At 37.7% G+C, this 23,612-nt stretch overlaps 2 protein-coding genes across 8 annotated transcripts in view; both read left to right on the forward strand.

The window, feature by feature from the left end:
• Positions 1–23,612, forward strand: part of LOC122234543 (basic proline-rich protein-like) — a gene marked incomplete at its 3' end in the record, with an annotated part of 342,718 nt that overhangs the window by 47,275 nt on the left and 271,831 nt on the right. The gene's annotated exons all lie outside the window — the stretch shown is intronic.
• The window catches only part of SMG1 (SMG1 nonsense mediated mRNA decay associated PI3K related kinase), a 98,854-nt gene that overhangs the window by 19,447 nt on the left and 55,795 nt on the right, over positions 1–23,612 (forward strand). For 4 of the 7 annotated variants that reach the window (XM_042971091.1, XM_042971085.1, XM_042971087.1 and 1 more), the window contains exons 2-11: positions 8,365–8,528; positions 10,193–10,348; positions 12,232–12,368; positions 13,309–13,367; positions 14,375–14,588; positions 17,455–17,580; positions 17,998–18,070; positions 18,975–19,072; positions 21,326–21,499; positions 23,186–23,410. In XM_042971091.1, the coding sequence (XP_042827025.1) occupies positions 8,365–8,528; positions 10,193–10,348; positions 12,232–12,368; positions 13,309–13,367; positions 14,375–14,588; positions 17,455–17,580; positions 17,998–18,070; positions 18,975–19,072; positions 21,326–21,499; positions 23,186–23,410 (1,426 nt within the window). Of the gene's footprint in view, positions 1–5,173; positions 5,232–8,364; positions 8,529–10,192; positions 10,349–12,231; positions 12,369–13,308; positions 13,368–14,374; positions 14,589–17,454; positions 17,581–17,997; positions 18,071–18,974; positions 19,073–21,325; positions 21,500–23,185; positions 23,411–23,612 lie in introns of all 7 variants that reach the window. The other 3 variants (XM_042971088.1, XM_042971086.1, XM_042971090.1) reach the window with 3 other exon arrangements.

Raw genomic sequence — 23,612 nt, forward strand, 5'->3', positions numbered from 1 at the left:
CTGTTCATGCTCTGTCTCTCTCTCTCTGTCAAAAATAAATAAACATTAAAAAAAATTTTAAACAGTTGGGTACATAGATCTAGATCTCAGTGTGGACATCAGTGATGGAGGCCTAGATTTAAGAGTTCTTGTCAGACACTGGTAAATATTGCCATCGGTATGGATTGAGTAAGAGAACACAAAGTGAGATGAATAGAGGGCCTAAGGTCAGGCTTTGAGAAACCTTAAGATTTAGTGGCTTGGTAGAGAAGGCTGAACAAGCCCTCAGAGGTTCCTAAGAAAGTAGAACCAGGTAGGAAGAAATAGAGAGTATAATGTCCCATAAGCCAAAGGAAGAGAAGAATCTGGTTACTTTGAATTCTCGGGATCTGAGTGCCCAGGGTTATTGTAGGAATTTTAAAAAGAAGTTTTCATTCAGCCCACCTCTTCTCTGCAAGACACCTTTCTGGGGGCCACAACCTGCTTAACTCCACTTAGCAGCCCTGTGAAAGCCTCTGAGGAGTAAGATAAAGCCTGAGCTATCTTGGGTTTAGCATCCTGGAAGTCATAGTTGGTTTGGCCAAAAGTGATGGGGCAGAAATTGAATCATTGTGGGTTGAGGTGCCAGTAGAGGTGAAGAAACAGGGCGGGAAATAGAGACAACTCTTAGTTTGCAGAAAGTGAAGGCAGATTGTTTGGTGGTGTCAGGTGGGATGGATGGAGCTTTTCTGTTTGTTTTGTATTATTTGTTAAACATATTTTTGTATTTTTAAGTGAGAGACATTAGAAAACTTTACATGTGTAGAGAGAAGATTCCATTGTTCAGTGGGAAAGGTAGATTCCACAGGATAAAGGGTATTTGCAAAGTTACGAGAAGGTGGAAGTAGATGGATCCTAATCAAGGCCTAGAATTGGGTGTCGATGTGTTATGGTATCTTTTTTTTCTTGGTGAAGTAAAGTGTGCACGCGGGCGCGCGCGTGTGTGTGTGTAGGAGGTTTAGGAGAGCAATTTGGAATCCAAAGGGAATGGGGAGGTCTGGAAAGTGCACATAGAGAATGGGAGATGAACATCAGAGGACCTGGGAGTGTGCTGATGACTTAGGGATGATGGGTAATTGATAATTGGGTTATTCAGGGTTGGGGTTTTAACAGATCGGTGTGAGGAAAATATTAAGGGAGGTTAAGGTGACTGGCAAGAGTGTTGTTGAAATGATAGACCATGTTTGTCCAGTGCCCTTGGAACGTTCTCCAGAATAGACCATATACTGGGACACAAATCAGCCCTAAGTAAGTACAAAAAGATCGAGATCATACCGTGCATATTTTCAGACCACAGCACTATGAAACTTGAAATCACAAGAAAAAATTTGGAAAGGTAACCAATACTTGGAGACTGAAGAACATCCTACTAAAGAATGAATGGACCAACCAAGAAGTGAAAGAGGAAATTAAAAAGTATATAGAAGTCAATGAAAATGGTAACGCCACAACCCAAAACCTCTGGGACACAGCAAAGGTGGTCATAAGAGGAAAGTATATAGCAATCCAGACCTTCCTAAAGAAGGAAGAAAGATCTCAGATATACAACCTAACCTTACGCCTTAAGGAGCTGGAAAAAGAACAGCAAATAAAACTCAAAACCAGCAGAAGACAGGAGATAATAAAGATTAGAGCAGAAATTAATGCTATTAAAACCAAAAAAACCAGAACAGATTAATGAAACCAGAAGCTGGTTCTTTGAAAGAATTAACAAAATTGATGAACCACTAGCCAGTTTGATCAAAAAGAAAAAGGAAAGGACCCAAATAAATAAAATCAAGAATGAAAGAAGAGAGATCACAACCAACACAGCAGAAATAAAAACAATAATAAGTGAAATGATAGACCATGAAATCTAAGGTGAAAGAAGGAAGTGAAGGAGGAAGAAAGTACTTGGACTAGGAGAAAGTAGAAAGTCAGTGGAATTAAAGTTGCGTAAAAAAACTTGAGAGTGGTATTGAGAAAGAGTGTGAATAGACAATTGTCCAAAGTAAGTCATCAGGGGATGTTGAGCAAGATGATCTGAAAAGAGATTATGGCATTTTAGAGACAAATAGGCCACAGGTGGCAGCTCCTACTTTGGTAGGAACAGTTTCATTGGAGTGCTCAGGGGGGAACCCAGGTTACAGTGAATTGAAAAGTGAGTGAAGATAAGGATGATAAATTTTTCTCAAGAGTTTTAGCTGTGAAGAGTCCAGACAATTAGAAGGAGAAAGGAAATTAAGATTTTTTTTTTTTTAATGTAGGCTCCCCGCCCCGATGTGGGATTTGAACATCCCACAAGATCTAGAGTTTAACATCCCTAAGATCTAGAGTTGCATGCTCTACTGAGGGAGCTAGCCAGATGCCCCAAGATTTTGATTTTTGTTGTTGTTAAAAGAAAGACTTGAGGATGCTCATGTGTTGGTGATATGATGAGCAGTAGGAAAGTGGGAGTCCACAGCATACCTCAGAAAATAGGGGGAATGTGTGGATCCAGAAGGTTACTGTAGATAGGATGTTTACTTGTTCATTATGTGAGGGTGATGGGAAGAAAGGCTGTGTGTGAAGATATGGGTGAATTTGTGGATTTACTGGAAGGAAGTTGGCAAGCACTGATGGAGTGCTGAAGAACTTGAAAGTTTGTACAGAGTTTGAGGTCTTGCTCTGTCTTTTACCAGATGTGCAACTTTCGGTCAGTTATGGAACCTTAGTTACCTCATCTGTAAGAGGGGAACTTACTATCGTTAGTAATGAGTTAATCATAACAATGGTAATAAGATTATGTTAAAGATTAAATGAAATACTAGATACATGCAAACTGCTGATCTAAGTTGCCTACCAGATGTGGTAGGAGCTCAAAACTGTTAGCCCTTACTATTGAGAGTGCTGTAGAATGGCTTGTATTTTGCATGAAGCAGGAATCTGCAAGGTTGTGTATTGGAAGAGCTCTGGGGAAAGGAGGAAGGTGCAGGAAGCTTGAAAACTGTTTGGGGAAGGAGAGAACCCTGATTAGGGAAACATGGGCAGTGTTGAAGACCTAGTTGTAGTCTGGGAACTACCTGGGGGTGCTCTGTTGATCAGTCTTTACACTGAGGACAATTGTGCCCATGAAGCAAAGGATAAAATCTGATGTGGTGCCCTTTTAGAGTTGCTTTGTCCCTTCTGGTTAATTTGGTTAGAGGTCTGTCAATAGAGGGTGTTTGAGATGCCTTGGAAGGGAAATTATGCTGAAGTCAAATCTTTACTATGTTTTCTTAAGATGGTATTAAAAAACAAAATTCACAATCTAGGATTTTGGGTTACAGTATATTCAGTGATTTTAAATACAGATGCAGAATGAGAAGGAGCAATGTCCATAAGACCACTCTTACTTCTGATACCATTTCCAAGTTCATGGGTCCCAAAGGCTACTCTTAGGTTGGTTAAGTCACCAGAAGGACTACTGAACTCGCTGAAAGCTGTTATACTCATGGTTACAGTTTATTACAGGTGAAAGATTCAGATTAAAATCAGCTACTGGTAAAGGCCTATATACATCAGTCCAGGAAAGTTACGAATGTGGACCTTCCAATTGTCCTTTCCTTGTGGAGTTGTGAGCACAGTATTACTTTCTTGGTGTTGATGTGTGACAGATAGTATGCAGAGTATTACCAACCGTGGAAGCTCACGCCAGCATTGGTGTCTAGAGTTTTTTATTTGGACTCCATACATAATCAGTTGCCCACATGCAGAAACTTAGTTTCCAGACCTTCTGGAGGTTGAGTGATCCATGTGACTCAAAGCCCCCTCACCCTCATAAGTCACATTGTTATACTTTCTCGTGTGTCCCAAAGCCTCCAGGTGAACAAGGACACTTTTACTAGGCACGACATTCCAAGACTTTAGAGATTACCTTCTAGAGGTTGAGGGGAAAGGCCAGACCTATATTGGGCAAAGTGAAATTATTTATAATTTTACAAAAATAAATATATTTTTATATTTTGAGTCTTCAGTGGCTATTTAGTTGAGAGTTTGGTGATTAAAAATGAGTAACAAAGAATTCATTAATAGATAATTAAGATTTGGTGTTATAGATAATATAAGAAATTCTATTAACTGTTAATATTTCAGTGTTGCCAAACTTAAGTCAACTCAGAATTTTGGCATGCTGGTTCAGTTCTGTTTTTACTAAGCTTGAATTATTTTATCTTGTGGGAAGAGTTTCAAAGAATGAAGTCGTGAGCCTCCCAAATGAATTTTGTAGCCATCGACATATTTTAGAGCATAGTTTCACCTTGTCTTGTATCCCTCATGAAAGCATGTCTGAATCCAGGTGAGTAACAGGCATCATAGGGATAACCTTGAATTTATTTGTAAAAGATAAATCATTTTCAAGTGTATTAACTTTCACTAACAATGAACTCCCAGCATATTCTACAGCTACTTTATGACAGTGACACTATCTTTGCGCACCATTGCTTTAGGGAATAAATGCATTCCCACCTCATTGGCTTAAGTGCAAATCTCATTTCCTGGTTGATATCCATTACAAATTAGATCTCACTGTGAGAGCAAAATCCTTCCATAAGCCTACTTAAAAACAACTTGAAGCAATATGATGCTTATTCCAGTGGCACCACTAGGTGTGGTGTTTGCATCAAGTCATTTTGGGGTGCTTTTGGGAAATGCTTCATGATAGGGAATTCCCTGACTTCATACTTTGAGAGTGGTGCTTTTTCCCCCCTCCCTTTGGTTGCTTTTTAGTGCTTACAAGAACTGGATAAGACCACATGTAGCCAGGAGATACTATCCCCTAGCACATGCTGGATTGTTGATGTGAGGTCTGAGGATGTGCGTCATTCAAAATGAATGACCTCTCAGATTTATTACTTTTTCTGTATGTTGAGAATAGTTGACGAAATGAGCGGTAACGAGATTTGCATGTGATTTGTATGTTATAGTTAACATTTAAATTCTCTTATGTAACTAAAAAGTTTTTGGTATCCACCTTAAGCTTCTCTGTCTTCTAAGGCATAGAGCGGCTTTCCATCTCAGTTTTTGCTTCAGCATATGAACCCTAGAGGGCCATAGTACAACTAAAAGCACCTAACCCATGAGTGATATTTGCTTCATGTTTGAACAACAAATGTTTTAACCCACTGTCTTCACTAATATTGTAACTACTGTCTTACAGATTGACTTGATGCAAAACATCACAAAGGCTCCATATTATACAGTATGCGATTTTTGAGGTATGAGCTTTAGAAACTTACCTCTCATGTGGCATGTACATCAGGCTTTAACTTCAGTTTAATGATTTGGGGGAAATTTATGCATTTCTTTTTTTTTTTTTTCTCTCTATCTCTCTCTCTCTCTCTCCATAATATTTTTAGAGTATTAAAGGGGCTGTGGAGGTATTTTTGGATCCTTGCTTGTATGATTCTTAGTTTTAACAGATACATTTTCTCTTATCACTAAACTGAGACACTAATGCTGGCAGATGATAGCTTTTTCAGCTCTTATAACTGGCTTAACATTTATGCCTGCCTCTTTGAATTCAAATCTGTATTTTATGCCTTTGATTCCTTCATTTTAAGTGCTCATTTCCGTTCGTTAACAGTTTTCTATTTATTGGACTGGGTGGTCTTGTTGGTGCTAACAGCTGGATACTGACTTTTTTTTTTGAGACCTAAGCAGTCTAGATATTAAAAAATAGACATTTCATATAAATGCTGAGCCATTTTGTGCTTTGGGGTTCAAACTACCTATAACTTGAATTCTGGTTGGAAATGTTTTGATCAGTTTGTATTAAAAGAACTTGGCAACTAGTGAGTTTTTAGACAGTTCTGAGACAGTAGTTCCACCCCAGTGAATTTTTTTGTTCTATTCTGAAAACCCAGACTCCCAGTGGGGGATGGGGGTGGGATACTTGGTGTTCATAACTCATGGGATTTTAAAACCTGTATTTCTAATAAATTGGGAAGTTGTTCCTTTTTTCTTTTTTCTTTTTCAGTTTAGTTTGAAATAAAATGCTTTGTGGGTAGAAATGGATTTGTTGGTAGCAGATTGCTTAATTTGTTCCATGAAGAATTTAAAATCGGCTGCTATATATTGGATGTGAAAGCTTGTTTAATTGTATTCCTGTGCTCTTGAACTAATGTATGATTTGTTTGTTAGACTGGAAATCTTGAGTTTATTTAGTGTTATGGTCTTAATAACTTTGAGCATTCCCTGCAAGCTAAGCATGTCTTACGAATCCATTATCTTATTTAAGCCTCGCAACAACTTTACACATTAGATAGGTATTATCTCCATTTTATGCAAGAAACAGTTGAGGCTTAGAGACTAAGTACCTTGTGCACAGTCCCACTTACCTTTTCAGTGTGGAGCCGGGATTTGAGCCCAGATCTTTTTTTTAATTCATATTCTCTGCTGCCTTATGTTTACTGCTGTCACCAGAAAAGTGATACACATACTTAACTCTTAATGGTAAAAGTAGTATATGTAATATATAAACATAATTTAAGCAGGAAATTCAGATATTTAAATATTGGTAGATTTTTGTTATCTTGCTAACATCTTACTTTTCCAGATTGTGCTAGGTGCCATGTGTATAGTACGAGTTCAAAATCTGTCCGAAAAGCTCTTAAGCTCTCTTTTATTTTTCAATTCCCTTTCAGAAATTTATGGTATGTAATGGTTTATTATAGGTACGCACTCAGTGTGCTATTTTTAGAAACATGGGGGATGCCATTACATTCGTTTTAAAAAGCTCTCATGCTCCATTTTGTGTTAATGGTATTTGAATGCTTACAGATTTAGTATGCTTAGAAAAAAAATCCTCATACATTTTTTTTCTTGAAATTCCATAGATTTTATTTTTCCACATCTTGGAAGTACTGAGCCTTGTCGACAAGTGAACCCTGAATGTTTGAAGAAGATACTCCATTATGGAGCCTTAGTTATTGTAGTAGGCTAAGGTTACGAAATTTTATCACGTTTCAGATTAACAGACCTTAGGAATAATTTAGATTTGTGTCACTTATCCAAGTTTCATTGGACCTATTGTTTGCATTCTGTATTAACAGTTTAAATATAGATCAGGGTGTTTAAGCTTATTCAGAGTTGCATGATTAGTATTTTTATGGGTGGGGGGTGGAGAAAAGATGATAAATTGAAATATATACACAAACACTGAAGTCACTTTTATATACGAGGGAGGAGCCATGGGGGTTGAGAAATAGGTTAGTTACTGCTCTTGGCCAGTATCCTTAAGTTTCCCAAATAATTGTGGGTTCAGAAGGTGTTTTTAGTACATATCATAAAAGTGATTATTTGTAAGAAGGTTATTCCTTTCAGAAGTAGTATCAATAGGACAGGAGCTTCTTAGTATTTTCATATGCTGTTGTAGAGTAGTGTGGTCTTATTTCTTGATGCTTTAGGATTGATGGCTGGAGGAATAAGGCTCATGAGAAATCATGAAACACAGCTCCCTGCTTTACAGATGAGGACACTGAGGCATAGAGCTGATCCTTACGTAAGGATAAGGACTACTCTTACCCTGGCCTGCACTACTTGTTTATTAATGTCTAAGTATCAGCGATTATTCTAGACAGTACTTGACTTTTAAGTAGATTATGGACTGCAGCCTTCTAATTCAGCTTCATTGGATTACTGATACCTTATTTTTATTTTTCTCACTCTTTATAATTTTAATAGGTAGTCTCTAGAGTTCAGGAGTCTTCAGTGAAGTCTCCAGTATGTTAAAATAATCTTATTTTCTGGGTAATGTTTTCTTATATCCTATCGAGCTTGCTTTCAAATATCATTCTATAATTACTTTCCCACCAAATAATCAAGTTAGGAATTCAGGGGAGAGAGAGAGGGAATGTCACATTGCCCTTGCCTGATATATTGCCTGTGCTTTTTATTTTTACGACTGGGAAGATGGTAATTTTTCCACTGATTAACCATTCCTAGGAGGAGAGCTTAGGAAGAATTCCTTTTATCACATCATGTGAAGAGAATCGTAGACCAGGGTAACCAACTGTCTTAGTTTGCCTTGAACTGAGGGGATTCCTCAGACACGAGATTTCACTGCTAAAATCGTTAACTCTCAAGCACAGCAGGATGAGTTGGTCACTCTAATCCTGGTAGTTATGCGTGTGTCTGAATGGGTCTATAAAATAGAAGGGGCTGAAAGCTAGCATTTCATTCATTGATAATCCTTTCCCCGTTGAAAGATTCATTTGAAATTGGAGTGCTTATTTATAATAGTAATGAAAAAAATTAGAATGGTAGGAGAGGCTTGAATGAAAAGATGTATGATTTGGGCTATTAAAATATTTGTTTAAAGTTTAATCTCATGCTCTTCTCTCTTTACAGAACTGACAGTGCATCAGCCGACCCAGATACATTAAAATATTCTTCATCCAGAGATAGGGGTGGGCCTTCTTCTTATGGACTGCAACCTTCCAGTTCAGCTGTGGTGTCTCGGCAAAGGCACGATGATACCAGAGTTCACACTGACATTCAGAATGACGAAAAGGGTATATATGCTTTCTTACTGTTAGAGGCATGTTTTTTTTTGTTTGTTTGGTTTTTAACCTACCAGCCTTCCTCTTGCTCCCTCTTTCCATCTTTCTTTCTCCCCTACTTTTTTCTTTTAATATGTTTAAAATAAAAATATTGGGGCACCTGAGTGGCTCAGTCAGTTTGGCATGCAACTTCAGCTCAGGTCATGATCTCACAGCTCGTGGGTTCAAGCCCCGTGTCAGGTTCTGTGCTGACAGCTCAGAGCCTGGAGCCTGCTTCTTGGATTCTGTGTCTCCCTCTCTATGCCCCTCCCCCACTCACGGTCAGTCTCTCTCAAAAATGAAACATCAAAAAAAATTTTTTTAAATATAAATATTTTTACAGTGCTCTTTTTGAAACTTCATAATAAATTTACCCCCTTCATTTAGAAAAATTTAAATGTGGGGCACCTGGGTGGCTCAGTCGGTTAAGCGTCTGACTTTGGCTCAGGGCATGATCTCGTGGTTCATGGGTTTGAGCCCTGCATCAGGCTCTGTGCTGACAGCTCAGAGCCTTGAGCCTGCTTCAGATTCTGTGTCTCCTTCTCTCTCTGCCCCTCCTCCACTTATGCTCTGTCTCTCTCTCTCAAAAATAAACATGTAAAACAAAAAAAGAAAAAATTTAAATGTTCTTTTCGTACATTAAAACAATTTTTTTAAATGGTTTATTTATTTTTGAGAGAGAGAGAGAGAGAACAAAGAGAGGAAGGGCAGAAGGAGAGGGAGACACAGAATCCAAGAAGCAGGCTCCAGGCTCTGAGCTGTCAGCACAGAGCCTGACATGAGGCTTGAACTTGTGAACCAAAAGATCATGACCTGAGCTGAAGTCAGATGCTTCACTGACTGAGCCACCAGGGCCACCCCCCCCTTTTTTAAATTTTTAAAATTCTTTTCATACATTAGAATACACATAATGTGGTTTCCTTGCTGCCCAAAATACAGTATTATCATAAAGGCTGAAGTTTCCTGACTAGTCTGTCCTCTAAACTTCTAAAAGGTTTTTTTGGTAATTTTATAGAGACAGCACATGCCCATGAGTCAGGAGGGGCGAAGGGAGCGTGAGAGAGAATTTTAAGTAGACTCCATGCCCATTGCTGAGTCTGACACTGGGCTTGATCTCACAACCATGAGATCACGACCTGAGCCAATACCAAGAATCAGACGCTCAGCCGACTAACTCACCCAGGCGCCCCTGAAAAGTTTTTTTTTTTTTTAATTTTTAATGTTTATTTTTGAGAAAGAGAATGTGAGCGGGGGAGGGGCAGAGAGAAAGGGAGACACAGAATCTGAAGCAGGCTCCAGGCTCTGAGCTGTCAGTACAGAGCCTGATGTGGGGCTCAAACTCACGAACTGTGAGATCATGACCTCAGCTGAAGTCGGATGCTTAACCAACTGAGCCACCCGGGTGCCCCTAAAAAGTTTTAAAGTGCAAAATCTGACTTTGGTTTTCATTTCTCTTCTTCCTTGGGTGCACAAAATGAAACCAAAAGGACTTCAGGGCAGGCAGCACAGGGGAAGAGTAGGAGAAACAGAGGCTGGTTGAGCTGCTTGCAGAGGGGTTGTAAGATCCTGGACTATCGGAAATTGATTGAGTAAAACAAAGAGCCCTATTAAAATAATGTAAATATTGCTGGTTGTAGGTGGCTACAGTGTCAATGGAGGATCTGGGGAAAATACTTATGGTCGGAAGTCGTTGGGGCAAGAGCTGAGAGTTAACAATGTGACCAGCCCTGAGTTCACCAGTATTCAGCATGGCAGTCGTGCGTTAGCCATCAAAGACATGAGGAAATCACAGGGTAAGATTGGGCAAACTGGGGACCAGTCACAAATGCCTCCACAAATCTCTTTTTCCTGGCCACCTTATTTCTTACTAATGTTTTGCACATACATGAGTTGGTTAGTTTACTTCAAGTTGAAAAACATGTATAGGTGATAATGGTTGGCATTCTTTTGTGAACTGTTTCTTAGACTAAATTCTCATAGGAAAGGTTTTAATACTTTTTAGACTACACTTTCCAGAGAATTCTCTTAAGATTAGAATACTAGCTAAGATCTAAAGAAGGGATTTTCCTGATTATAGTAGATGAGGAATGTATGGTGTGTGATGGGCTCTTACAAGTCCTTGAACTCTAGGGTCTGTAGGCAATATGGTTATAAAAGGAGTGGGCACTTTTCTAAAGTTAAATAAATGGATCCCACCTTCTGCCTTGTAGCACAGCCCCGCTGAATAGGTAAAGTGCCTTGAATGATGATTACAGGTAATGATGATCATTATTTTTCTAGAAGAAATTTATTTTGTTGGTAAAGCTAAGCATGAAATTTTTGAAGTTTCTGACGTAAAAACTTTGTTGGATATAGTCACTCTTAGGTCCTTTAGTTATGACCATTTGTTTCCATGGGGTGTGTGTATGTGTGTGTGTTGTGTGTATCTTGGCAAGTATCTTTGTGCATACAGCTTGTGTGTGTGTGTATGGCTTTTAAAAAATGATTTATTTTGGATAAACTTTCAGATGTGGACCTACTAGTCAAAGGGTGTGCTGATTTTTAAAAAGTGTTTGATGTCCTTGACCTTGGTATGCTAGAAGCTAGAAGGTGACCCCAAAGCTAATTTAATTTAGTCCAGTTCTTTCTCCTCGCAGGCTCAGAGTTAAGTAACCCGGCCAGTGGCAGAGTTGTAAATAGAGCTTAGTTTTCTTGGCTTTTAACCTAATGACACTTTCAGTGTCCATTTTTACTGTACTACTCACTGGGCCAGCGGTCTTAAAAAAAATCCTATCCTTCTCTCAAATAATTAGTTTTATTATCGAAAATTTTTCATGCCTTAGAAATGAAACTATCAGAGCCTTTAATTTAGTTTGTTTTGACTGTACATTGGTTAATCAATAACCAATGCACAGCTGAAAATTTAAAAAGAAAAATTTAGTACTTAAATGTATTTTATTGGCAGTAACCAGCGTTGTTTGAGCTTTCTTATTTGTTCTTGTCATTAAAAAAGGGAAGAGAAGTTCTGGTTTGCCACTTCCCTAGTAGCAGCATGCCTTGCACGTGGTAGCTGGTGATTAGACATTTGTTGAACTGAATGTGTGATTGCAGTTCACAAAAACTTTGTCTTAGGAAAATGATGATAATGTGACCAAGAGAATTCCCTCCACTGGTTACCAAGTGAGAAATGGAAGCATATAGCCTCCTTCTGCCCGGTCGAGACTTTATCCGTAATCTGTAGAAGTCTCTTACCTGTACTCATGCTGGATGTTGAAGAGTTTGGAATAGATCTGAAGAAAGTAATTTCTAATCCTCTTTTCTCTCTCAGCTGGTCCTCTGGAATGAGGTGTTTGCTTAGGTTTATCTTTTTTGAGGGTCTGCTTTGTGCCCAGCACTCCGATGGAATTTGGTTTATAGTGACAAAAGTGTGATGGGACCTGCATTCAGTTGAACTTTTATTATTCAGTGTACTGTGATTTTTGACGTACTTTGAAATATTTGGGCTGGAGGGTTTCTGTTTGTCTCTTGTTCACGTTATCGTTTTTGTGAACCTCAATCACACGTTCAGTTCAAATGTCTGATCACCAGCTACCATGCACAAGGCATGCCACTGCTAGGGAAGTGGCAAACCAGAACTTCTCTTCCCTTTTTTAATGACAAGGGATGCTCACCGAGAAACAAATGCTTATTTTCACAGAGCGATCGATGTCTTATTCCGATGAGTCTCGACTGTCGAATCTTCTTCGGAGGATCACCCGGGAAGACGACAGAGACCGAAGACTGGCTACTGTAAAGCAGTTGAAAGAATTTATTCAGCAACCAGAAAATAAGTTGGTGAGTACAGTATAGAAATGTTGATAACTTTGTGTTTCCATAATAAAGTAGATAATGCTACCTGGAGTGGGTTAAGAAGGGAAAAGATTTGCTTCTAAGGAGAAAATGGCAGGGATTCCTTATTCCTGGTTGACTTGGCCTGTATTGTGATGGAGAACTTAATGAGCCTGCTGTGTAATTTACCTGCCATTGTTGGATCTACATTGGTATCTTCTGCAATAAAGTGCTTTTAACGTTTAGTCCATTTATTTTGTTGCCCTCAGAATTGTTTTTCTGTATGCTAGGACAGACTGTCTCTTTGTTTTTCATATGTGAAGTTGGGGTGGAGGTTACATATTATATTCATGGGTAGGTATGCCCTAGTGGCCAGGGCTAAATAAATGGAAAAACTCTTGAAAGAAAAAAGTTCAGGAGCAGTTACAAATACACTCTGAGTAATTCTCCTGATGTGAAATTAAGAACTTGATGTGGAGCAGGAAAAAATTAATGAGAATGGCATGGTGAGTCAAATAATATTTGGTTCAAATAAGTTTTCTGCCTCCCCCCCATTTTATTATGAGACATTTCAAATATATGGCAATTTGAAATTGAATATCATATGTCTGCCATCTAAATTCTGTCATTATGTGTGTCATATGTGACATGTTGCTTTGTCATTTAACTTTTCACCTCTCCATCCGTCACTTTTTTTTTTTGAGCATAAGTAAAAAAAGCTTTTTGAGTTTATTTTTTCATTGATGATCATGGTGGTACATAGGAACAGATACATTTCAGAATCTGAAAGGAAATTTGTAACACTCCTGATAATTGGGGACTGGGAATAATAAAAGGAAGGTGTGCTGTTTGATTAGAATTTGGAGGGGAACATGAGTAAAAAGTATACAGTGTTATTGAAAGTATAGGAATTCGAATTTTTTATAAATTTTTTTTTTTTTTAAAGGTACTAGTTAAACAATTGGATAATATCTTGGCTGCTGTACATGATGTGCTTAATGAAAGGTAAGTAACTATGGGTAATTTTAAGTTTTTAAAATGCATTTTTAGAAATTATTTAAAAATATACAAGAAGATAAACTCATTGGCTTCATTTATGAATATCTACTTAATGTTTCATTGTGTTGCCATCTTTATCGGTGTTAAAGCATTTATATGTTAATTGCCATTGAGTATGAATGGAATCCACTTGAAAAGAAATGCCATTCTTTTTTTTTTTTTTTCTAATTTGTCAACTTGACTGAGTAATTGAGCGTTGACTTGTGGAATGACGTAGACTCTTAATGCTGGCATGAATGAATGCAATTACCTTTTGTAAACTAGAGAATTTTGAAACTGCTTAGAGAATAGAGGTGAAAGGGAGCTTCCTTCTTTGGGCAACAGTGCATTCACACCATCTGTTCTACGAGGCTACTGGGGTTCTCCACAAAGGTGTGCAGTCTATTCTTCGTATGGTGATTCCCAAAGAATTGCAGTGTTGGAAAGCACCAAAAACTCATCTCAGCAGGTCACGAACCTTACTGCTTTTTGATGGTTTCATTTTATATAGTTATTAATATACTTAAATCAGTGCTGTTATCCTTTTAAGTTTGTTGCGTTTTTTAACTGTTACCATTTCCTATCTTATAGTCCTTACCTACTGAACACTACATTGTATATAGTTATTTGTAGTATGTTTTATCTGATCCTTTGTTGCTGCCCTTTTCTGTGAATCATTTAATGTAGTTTGAGATGGAATTTGAAGGCTGAATTTTAGTATCTCTGGCCCTTTCCTTACTGTTTGTAAATAATTGATCCTGCAAAAGAAAATCTAATGTCTAACAAAGATGCTTTTGGGCACTGGGATAGAATAGAGAACACATTTAAAGATAAAATTTCAACCTTTTATGTAGTTTGAATAGAAAAATTTGAAAAATCATTGAAGACATTCTTTTGTAAAATGTGTCATTTTTGTCATCTTTGAAATGTTAAGCCTTTTGTGTGTTTTGTTTTGTTTGCATTGAAATAAACAGTAGCAAATTGCTTCAGGAGTTGAGACAGGAGGGAGCTTGCTGTCTTGGCCTTCTTTGTGCTTCTCTGAGCTATGAGGCTGAGAAGATCTTCAAATGGATTTTTAGCAAATTTAGCTCATCTACAAAAGATGAAGTTAAACTCCTCTACTTATGTGCCACCTACAAAGCATTAGAGACTGTAGGAGAAAAGAAAGCCTTTTCATCTGTAATGCAGGTAAGAATGAAGGGGAAAACCGATGTACTGGGGAAGAAAATTTTTTAACAACTTCCCAACAATGTTTTTGGAGGGAAGCTTGGAGAAGGGAAACTTAGAAAAGGGGTTATTTACTGGTAGTAAATATGATATGAGTAACATTTCTCTTTCTGAGTTTGAGTGAAGGATACACATTAAAGGTAGATTTAAAATAAGTTAGGGGCACCTGGCTGGCTTGTCGGAAGAGCATATGACTCTTGATCTCGGGGTTGTGAGTTCGAGCCCCATGTTGGGGGTAGAGATTACTGAAATAAAAAACTTAAAAAATAAAATCTTTAAAAAAAAAAAAGTTGTTTTTTTTTTTTTTTTTATCTTTTAGCATGTTTGAAGCTTTCCTTTGAATTTGCTTAGTAACAATCATTTGCTGATATGAAAATAGAGACTTGGTGAGGAAGCTGGATAGGAGGACACTCATTGGTTTTGAGGGAGACAAACTGAACAGCACCACTCATTCTAGGACTTTTTAGGTTTGATAATGTGCCAAAAATTCTTACTCCAGGTGATATATACAATAAATTTGTATAAATGAAAACCAAAACTACTTAGTTTTGTTTCACTTTTGTGTATCTGAATATATTAAAAGATCACTCTCAATTTAATTTTGAGCAAACTTACAAGCAATTAAATTTTTGTTGACTAATCATGTTTTTAAAAATTAGAGTTTGGTATGGTTTTAGAATATCAGTTATCTTTTATTTATATGCGCTCTTTACAATTCATGATATGCTTTATTTTACTAAAGTCACTTTCAAAAATAGTTATATTCTGGGGCACCTGGGTGGCTCACTCGGTTAAGTGTCTGACTCTTGATTTTAGCTCAGGTCATGATCTCACAGCACAGAGCTTGATAGCATGGAGCCTGCTTGGGATTCTCTCGCTCTCTGCCCCTCCCCTATTAATGTGCTGTCTGTCTCTGTCTCTCTCAAAAATAAACTTAAAAAAAAAAAAGATTGTAACTATTTTTTTAAATTTATTTATTTATTTTGAGAGAGAGTGTGAGGGTGCGCGGACGAGCGGGAGTGGGATGGACTGAGAGGGAGAGAGAGAATCAATCCCAAGCAGGCTCCAGGCTGTCAGCAAGGAGCCCAACTCAGGGCTTGATCCCACAAACATGAGATTGACCTGAGCCAAAACCAAGAGTTGGACACTCAACCAGCTGAGCGACCCAGGTGCCCCTGTTTTGAAAATTTTCAAATCCATGGGAAAACGTGGACCAGTATAATACCCATATGTCCTTTATCTAGATTTGTTACTTACTATCATTTTGCTACATTTGTTTTATTTCTGCACACACAGGAGCGCATCCTTTTTTGTTGAACCATTTGAAAATAAATTACACGCTTCACGATAGTTCACCCTCAACATGCATCTTATAAGAATAAGGCTTTTCTCTTATGTAACAACAAAATTATTATTATACCTAAGAAAATTTTATTACATAATGCAGTCCAAATTTAAACTTCTGCCATTAAGAAGCTTTTACAGCTTTTGTCTTACCTGACCCAGGATTCCATCAGGACCCCGTGTATTGTTTGGTAGCGTGCCTCTGTACTCTCTCTCAATTAGAATGGTTTACATCTTTCTGTTCTTATTTTTGGAATGTTCTACTTTGTGCGTTTGATTGCTCTTTCCTGACTTTAAACATTTTGGTCATGAGTCCTTCATGGGTTCATCCTTACTCTTGCAACCCACCACCAGCAGGCACATAACTGCAGATTATCTTACTGTCAGAGGGAAAGAGTGCTCATCTGGTTGAGGTGGTGACCACCAGAATCTTCCCATTGTGGAGGCTTGTTTTTCTCCCTTTGTAATTGGTCAGTAATCTGGGCATGATACCTTGAGACCTTCTGAATATCCTTTTTTTAAGTATATTTCACTCCGTGATTTTGGCACCCATTCATATTCTTTACCCATATAGATTCTAACTGCAAAATGTTAGGTGCTTTTCCAATTCTAGCATTTTTTCTATAGTTGCAACCTCATTTTTTTTTTTTTTTTTTTTTGTAAAGAGCTTTTCTTTTTAGGAAAAAAATGGTTTCTGACAGCTGCAAGATAATTGTATCAGTGGTCTGCCTTACATTTGTTTAAAAAATAGAACGGTATATAGTGGTGACATGAGCCCGCATGTCTGTCATTCATGTGTTGGGGCCATGTTAATCTCTGTGTCTTTCAAATTTGAAGCAAGTGCTAATATCTTAAAGCATAAATTACATAAAATTTGCTATGGATTTTGAATTGGAGAGTAATTGTAGTACTTTAAGGAAAAGTTTTCCAAGCACATCTTAGTTTTATACTTGAAATTTAATCAAGTCCATGGTATTAAACAGAGCACTTAGGAATAATGTGAACAGACGTTACTTAGGAAATATTTTAAGAGACATTAAATACGATGAAACAGTACTTATTTTCAGCCTAATCTTAGTGGAATGAAATGCTTTCAACTTTATTTGGAGCTAAAACTGTGCACTTTGTTTTCTTTGGTACTATAGTCAATTTTATTTTTTCAACGTTTTTTTTTTTTTTTTTTTTTTTTTATTTATTTTTGGGACAGAGAGAGACAGAGCATGAACGGGGGAGGGGCAGAGAGAGAGGGAGACACAGAATCGGAAACAGGCTCCAGGCTCCGAGCCATCAGCCCAGAGCCTGACGCGGGGCTCAAACGCACGGACCGTGAGATCGTGACCTGGCTGAAGTCGGACGCTTAACCGACTGCGCCACCCAGGCGCCCCTATAGTCAATTTTAGATAAAGTTACTAATAAATAGTGAACCCAGTATGCTTGTTTTCTCTGTTTTGAATATTCATGATTTAAAACTTTTATTTTTTAGCTTGTAATGACCAGCCTACAGTCCATTCTTGAAAACGTGGATACACCAGAATTACTTTGCAAATGTGTCAAGTGCATTCTTTTGGTGGCTCGATGTTACCCTCATATTTTCAGCACTAATTTTAGGGTGAGTTCCCTGACCCTCTCTGTTTAGGTGATGATGTGAAGGGTTGGTTGTATGTATAGGGACCTTGGGAATCAGAGAAAACAAAGCTTCTGATTGTTAAAGTGTAATCAGTGATAGTAGAGGGTCTAGGATAGAATGGTCCAGTAATACTATTTTTGTAAATACCATCTGTACTTTCTGACATTAATGCCTTAAAATATTTAAAGAAAAAAAATACTTCCTCAGGGTCATAAACAAAGTTCCATTATTCTCTTGCCCTGCCCCCCCCCCCCCCCCCCCCAGTTTATATAATGTCAAATAGGTCGAACACAGACACTTTTGCTAGGATTGCTTACTCTGAAATTCTGAAATGGTCCACAGGAGGGATAGCAGTTAGACCTTAAAATGATTAGCCCTTTTCTCTGTGTCTCCACACAGGATACAGTTGATATATTAGTTGGATGGCATATAGATCATACTCAGAAACCTTCGCTTACACAGCAGGTGTCTGGTAAGTTATTCAGCATATACCAATCATTTAAGTATTGTGGGAAGGAGCTCTGGTTCCTCAGAGTCCAGCTGTTAATAGTATTTCTTTCCTAATGTAAGAAAAAGAATTGCTTCCCAGAAGTATTTTGGTTATTATAAATGAACATTGCTTGTTAGCAAAATCTATCCTTTCAAAGCAAGATTGTGTACTTAGTAGTTCGTAGGGGAGGGTAGAGACAGGTTGTAATTGCACCTGTGAGAAATTGAAAGGACTTCGCCCTAGTCACTTGGGGTGGGTGCTGGTAGGAGGTGGTGTTGCAGGGGCAGTACTCCTAAGTGTAGAATGAAATCCTGGATATTTGTGACCTGTTTTTCTGGATCCGTTTGGAGAACTCTAAATGATAAAGACAAATTTTTTCATTTGTTTTGAGTTAAATGAATGACTAGCACAATTCATTTGGACATTTTGGCTTGATTCAGGTGCTAATGGTTTCTTTCTCTTAGCTTAATTGGTGCAATAACCTGCTGAACATAGGATATGACACTGAGAGTGGGTCTGACCCATTTCCACTGGGGAGATGAGTGGACACCTTTGGTGGGTGGTTATGGCTCTGGAGTTGAAAGCCAGGCTGGTGGTAGATTGTGGCATTTTACTCTAAGCCACGTGTATAGTGACAATATGAAAAATAAGGACGCAGATACACATTTTAATTTCTGGAGACTGTTCATTTTTGCAGCATTAAAAGACATTGGTAATCATGATCAGCTTATTTAACAGTTAACATTCCTAATTTTATGAAATAAGGTATGTTTTAAGGATATGCAACGTGAAAATCATAACTTTTAAAACAAGGCTTTTAGATACTATTTTTAACTTGGATTTTTTGTTTTTCTTTACTCTTTTAAAATTTTTGTATGTTTCTTAGGATGGTTGCAGAGTTTAGAGCCGTTTTGGGTGGCTGATCTTGCATTTTCTACCACCCTTCTTGGTCAGTTTCTAGAGGATATGGAGGCATATGCTGAGGTGAGTATATAGAAACCTGAGTTATTTCCTAAGATTTCAGTTAAGAACAAGACAGAAATCTTAAACAGTGCTAGATTGATTGATTTATTGATTGATTTTGAAGTTTTTTTATTTATTTTGAGAGAGAGAGAGAGAGAGAGGGAGACAATCCCAAGCACGCTCCACACTGTCAGTACAAAGACTGAGGGGCTCGAATCCACAAGCAGTGAGATCGTGACCTGAGCCAAAATCAGATGTCAGATGCTCAACCGACTGACCCATTCAGACACACGTAGATTTATTTTTAAAATAATTCAGACCACTTGACATTTGAATAGAAATTACAAGACAGTTAAAATATTTTAATTTTTTTTTTTTAGATGTGTGTTTTTTGTTTTTTAATTTTTAAAGAGTGTGAGCCAGGGAGAAGGGCAGAGGGGGAGAGAGAGAGAGAGGATCTCAAGCAGGCTTCATACTCAGTGTGGAGCCCAAAGTGGGGCTTGATCCCATAACTCTGGGATCATGACCTGAACCAAAATCAAGAGTCAGATGCTCAACCAACAGAGCCACCCACGTGTCCCTTACATGTTGTTTTTAAGTTACCAGCTGCATCACCGGAAAGACTGAAAGAAAAATAGCAGGACTTATTTTGCAAAACTTGAAATAATTCTGGTTGCTAGTAGTTTTCTGAAGACATTTTCTGTAGTTCATTTTTATTTTCTGTTACTAAAAGTATTAAAAGTAAAGTGAATTGATATTGTATACAAGCCTCTAAAGACTTTTCTTTCACATACACTGAGGATCTTGGGTCATGCTTTGGAGGATACGCCTTGGCTTCAGCAGACTCTGCAGTTGTATAAGTGCAGTGCATCCACTTTAAGGGTCCTGCTCAAGTCTCTGTTATTGGGTCTTGGGTTTCCTGGCCCACTGCTCATGACTTAAATCGGCCATGTCCTGTGTGAACCTCTGTGTTTCTTCTCTACTCAGAACTGCCATGATTCTTGTGTGGTGTTTGAGGCTCCCATAATGATTCAGCTTTGTCTTTGCTATTTTGAGCCTTTCAGAGAAGAATGAAGGGAGTATTTTGCTTGTATGTGTTTCTTTGCCTCCACACTTAGAATATCTTTGTTCCTGGCCTGCCTTTAAAGCTGTATCTGTATCAGTGAACCATTTTTGTTTGTAACAGTTCTCTCCCCCCCAACCCCCCTCTGGTATTTATAAGATCTCATTCCCTTTAATTATTTCGGTGCCTAATTATATGTAGGTGTATGTGGGTTCTAGTATCCTATTTTTTGCCAATCTTTTTCTTTGAGTATATCTTATCTCCTTAACTAGATTTGTAAACCAGATTTTATAATTTTTTAACACTTCCCTTCGCTCTTTGTGTGCATGGTGTTCATGTAGGGATACTTACTGTTGAGTTGAGTGGCTCAAAGAATACCTGGAGTAAGATTTTGGCAGAAACCAATTCCAGCATGGCAAGTTTCTGGCTTCATTTATACCTGTATGTAACAGAGTATATGTACTAGAATTAATTTTTCCTCAATACCTATCTGAGTTGGTATGAGAAGTTATTTCCTCAATCTGTTGAGGTTATTTTGGCTTATTTAAATATTGGCTTGTTAATTCGAGAAGTCAAATTCATTTTTACATTTAGATTCATGTTTCTTTTTCTGATTTCTGATAGGCTAAAATTACTTTATTTGTAAAAATCTATTACAAAATTAATTGACTTAAAAATTGGGAGTTTTTTGGGGCACCTGGGCGGCTCAGTCAGTTGGGTGTCTGACTCTTGATTTTGGCTCACGTCATGATCTCATGGTTTGTGGGATTGAGCCCTACATCAGGTTCTGAGCTGACAGTGCAGAGCCTGCTTGGAATTCTCTCTCTTTCTGTCTCAATGAATAAACCTTTAAAATAAACTTTTAAAAATGGGAGTTTTTTGGGTTTTTTTGAACAATGTCCTACTTTAAACATTTAAAAAAAATTTTTTTTTAATGTTTATTTTTGAGAGAGAGAGAGCCAGAGCATGAACAGGAGAGGGGCCAAGAGAGAGAGAGAGAGAGAGAGAGAGAGAGAGAGAGAGAGAGAGAGACACAGAATCCAAAGCAGGCTCCAGGCTCTGAGCTGTCAACACAGAGCCCAACTCAGGGCTCAAACCCACGAACCGTGAGATCACGACCTGAGCCAAAGGTGGATGCTCAACTGACTGAGCCACCAAGGCGCCCTGAACAATGTCCTACTTAAATAAGAGTGCTGTGATTTCACATCTAGGACCTCAGCCATGTGGCCTCTGGGGAGTCGGTGGATGAAGATGTTCCTCCTCCGTCTGTGTCCTTACCAAAGCTGGCAGCTCTTCTCCGGGTGTTCAGTACTGTAGTGAGGAGCATTGGGGAACGCTTCAGCCCAATTAGAGGTCCTCCAATTACTGAGGCATATGTAACAGATGTAAGTGTCTTTAGGACTTTTAAGTATCATTCAAAAATAAAATGGTTGTGTATTGTAAATGTTTCTCTTTACCTTGTGAACTATGTTATTAACTCTTCATTTGTTTAGTATGTAGGTACATATGTGGCTGCTTTCTTAAATCACCAGGAAAGTAGGGAATCCTGTTGTATCCCTCTTCTTTCCCCACCCCCATATGAGACGAAGGCTACACTGCATTTTAAAATGTGCAAAGTTTTATCTCATGAGATCCTTCATAAATGCATTATTCTTGTTCTTTTAATATTCTTTTAAAATCTTTCATGAAATTAATAATTTTGCTTTTCAACTACTGAGTTTAGTTTTTCAGCATAATAAGAATAGTACATTACAGAGAAATCCTCAAAAAGTAATTTTTTCTGAGCATGGCAGGATGAAACAACTTGATAGCCTGACATCAAAGGTTATAAAGTTATAAGAACTTAAATACATAGTAGTGTGAGATCAGTTATAAGAGGCAGTGTGATTGCCCCTCTTCAGCAGCCCCAAACGTGAGCTGCACTGTATTAGTCTAGGGAGTGGCTCTGTCTGATAGAAATGAGAAGGGAACCTGTCATTGGCTGTGCTTGAATAAGAAGGGAGAAACATGCATGATGTAGTCATAAAAGGTTAAATGATTAAAATTTTACTGTTAGGATAAAACTCTCATGTTTATTTACTTCTGTTGAATACGTTGCTAGATAAAATAGGATATTAATTGTATATGTAATTTTTGGTAAGTTAATTGTGTATTTGAGCAGAAATGTCAGATCTTGAAGATAATTAAAACCAGCATTTTGATAGTTTAAACCTGAACAAGATGATTTAATATCTTCAGGCTTGATGATTGTTAGTGTTGAAATAAGGGCAATAAACTCAGATACAAAACAAAAGGAAAGAACAGTCCTTTCCCCGGGTAGTTATATATTTAATATATTCTTTTATGAAGGTCTTCTAGGCCTTTTTAACCTATAGGTTGAAGCCTGGATGTAGTGATTGTTGAATATTACAGAAAACATACTGTGTCAATTTGTTGGCTTTTTCTTAACTTATTTTTATTAGAAATTTAGTACATTAATAGTGATGCTTATTGTTTAGTGGGGTTTTTGGTTGGAAGTTACATGATTTTCATAATCCTCAAATAGGTATTGTATGTTATGAATGAGAGTTATGTTTCCAAAGAGGCCATCAGTACATGAACTTTCATAAGCTAAGGTGACTAGGATATTTAGTTTTAAAAGATTGATTACCAAAAGCCCAAGTGCTTTAATGGAGAAAGATTATTTTCATGGCTGGTTTATTCCCATGTTAATACTGTTACTGTTCTCAGTACTGGTGTATTTCATGAATATAAAAATTCTGAGCTTCAGCCATTTGGTCACTTTAGGTGGGGGAGGGAGGGTGATAGAAATTGGGTATGAAAGAAATAGAGGATGGCAAATTCCATTTTCTGTCACAGTAGTACTTTAGAATTTTTTAGGCAAGATCATTGTGTGTATTTTACTAAAGATACCCTTGTTATTCAGCCACTGAGAGCTAGAATATTAAGAGACTACTGACAAGGCAGGCAGTTAATTTTCAGTTGAAACTGCATTAAATAGAAACTATTTTTTTTACTCTGTGGAAGCATGTGAATTTTTTTAAAAAGCTGCTTGTTCTCCCCATTTGCAGGTTCTGTACAGAGTAATGAGATGTGTGACGGCTGCAAACCAAGTGTTTTTTTCTGAGGCTGTGTTGACAGCTGCTAATGAGTGTGTTGGTGTTTTGCTCGGCAGCTTGGATCCTAGCATGACTATACATTGTGACATGGTCATTACATATGGATTAGATCAACTGGAGAATTGCCAGACATGCGGTACAGATTATATCATCTCAGTCTTGAATTTACTCACATTGGTATGTGAATTCTTGTTTGTTGCTTTTTAATATGTTTGTTCATTCAGGCCCTTAAATCAGTGTAGAAGAAGTGAAGGCCTTGGTTGTTGTTCTTTTAAGAGTGCGTTAATTAGTCGTATTTACATAATCTAGTTTGCTTTTGCTCTGTTATCTGTTTACTTTTAGTGTTTGATCTTAATATAGCTTTTTTCCTTGTCTCTCT

This window comes from Panthera tigris, chromosome E3 (genome assembly GCF_018350195.1).
Source record: "Panthera tigris isolate Pti1 chromosome E3, P.tigris_Pti1_mat1.1, whole genome shotgun sequence".
Classification (NCBI taxonomy): Eukaryota; Metazoa; Chordata; class Mammalia; order Carnivora; family Felidae; genus Panthera; species Panthera tigris.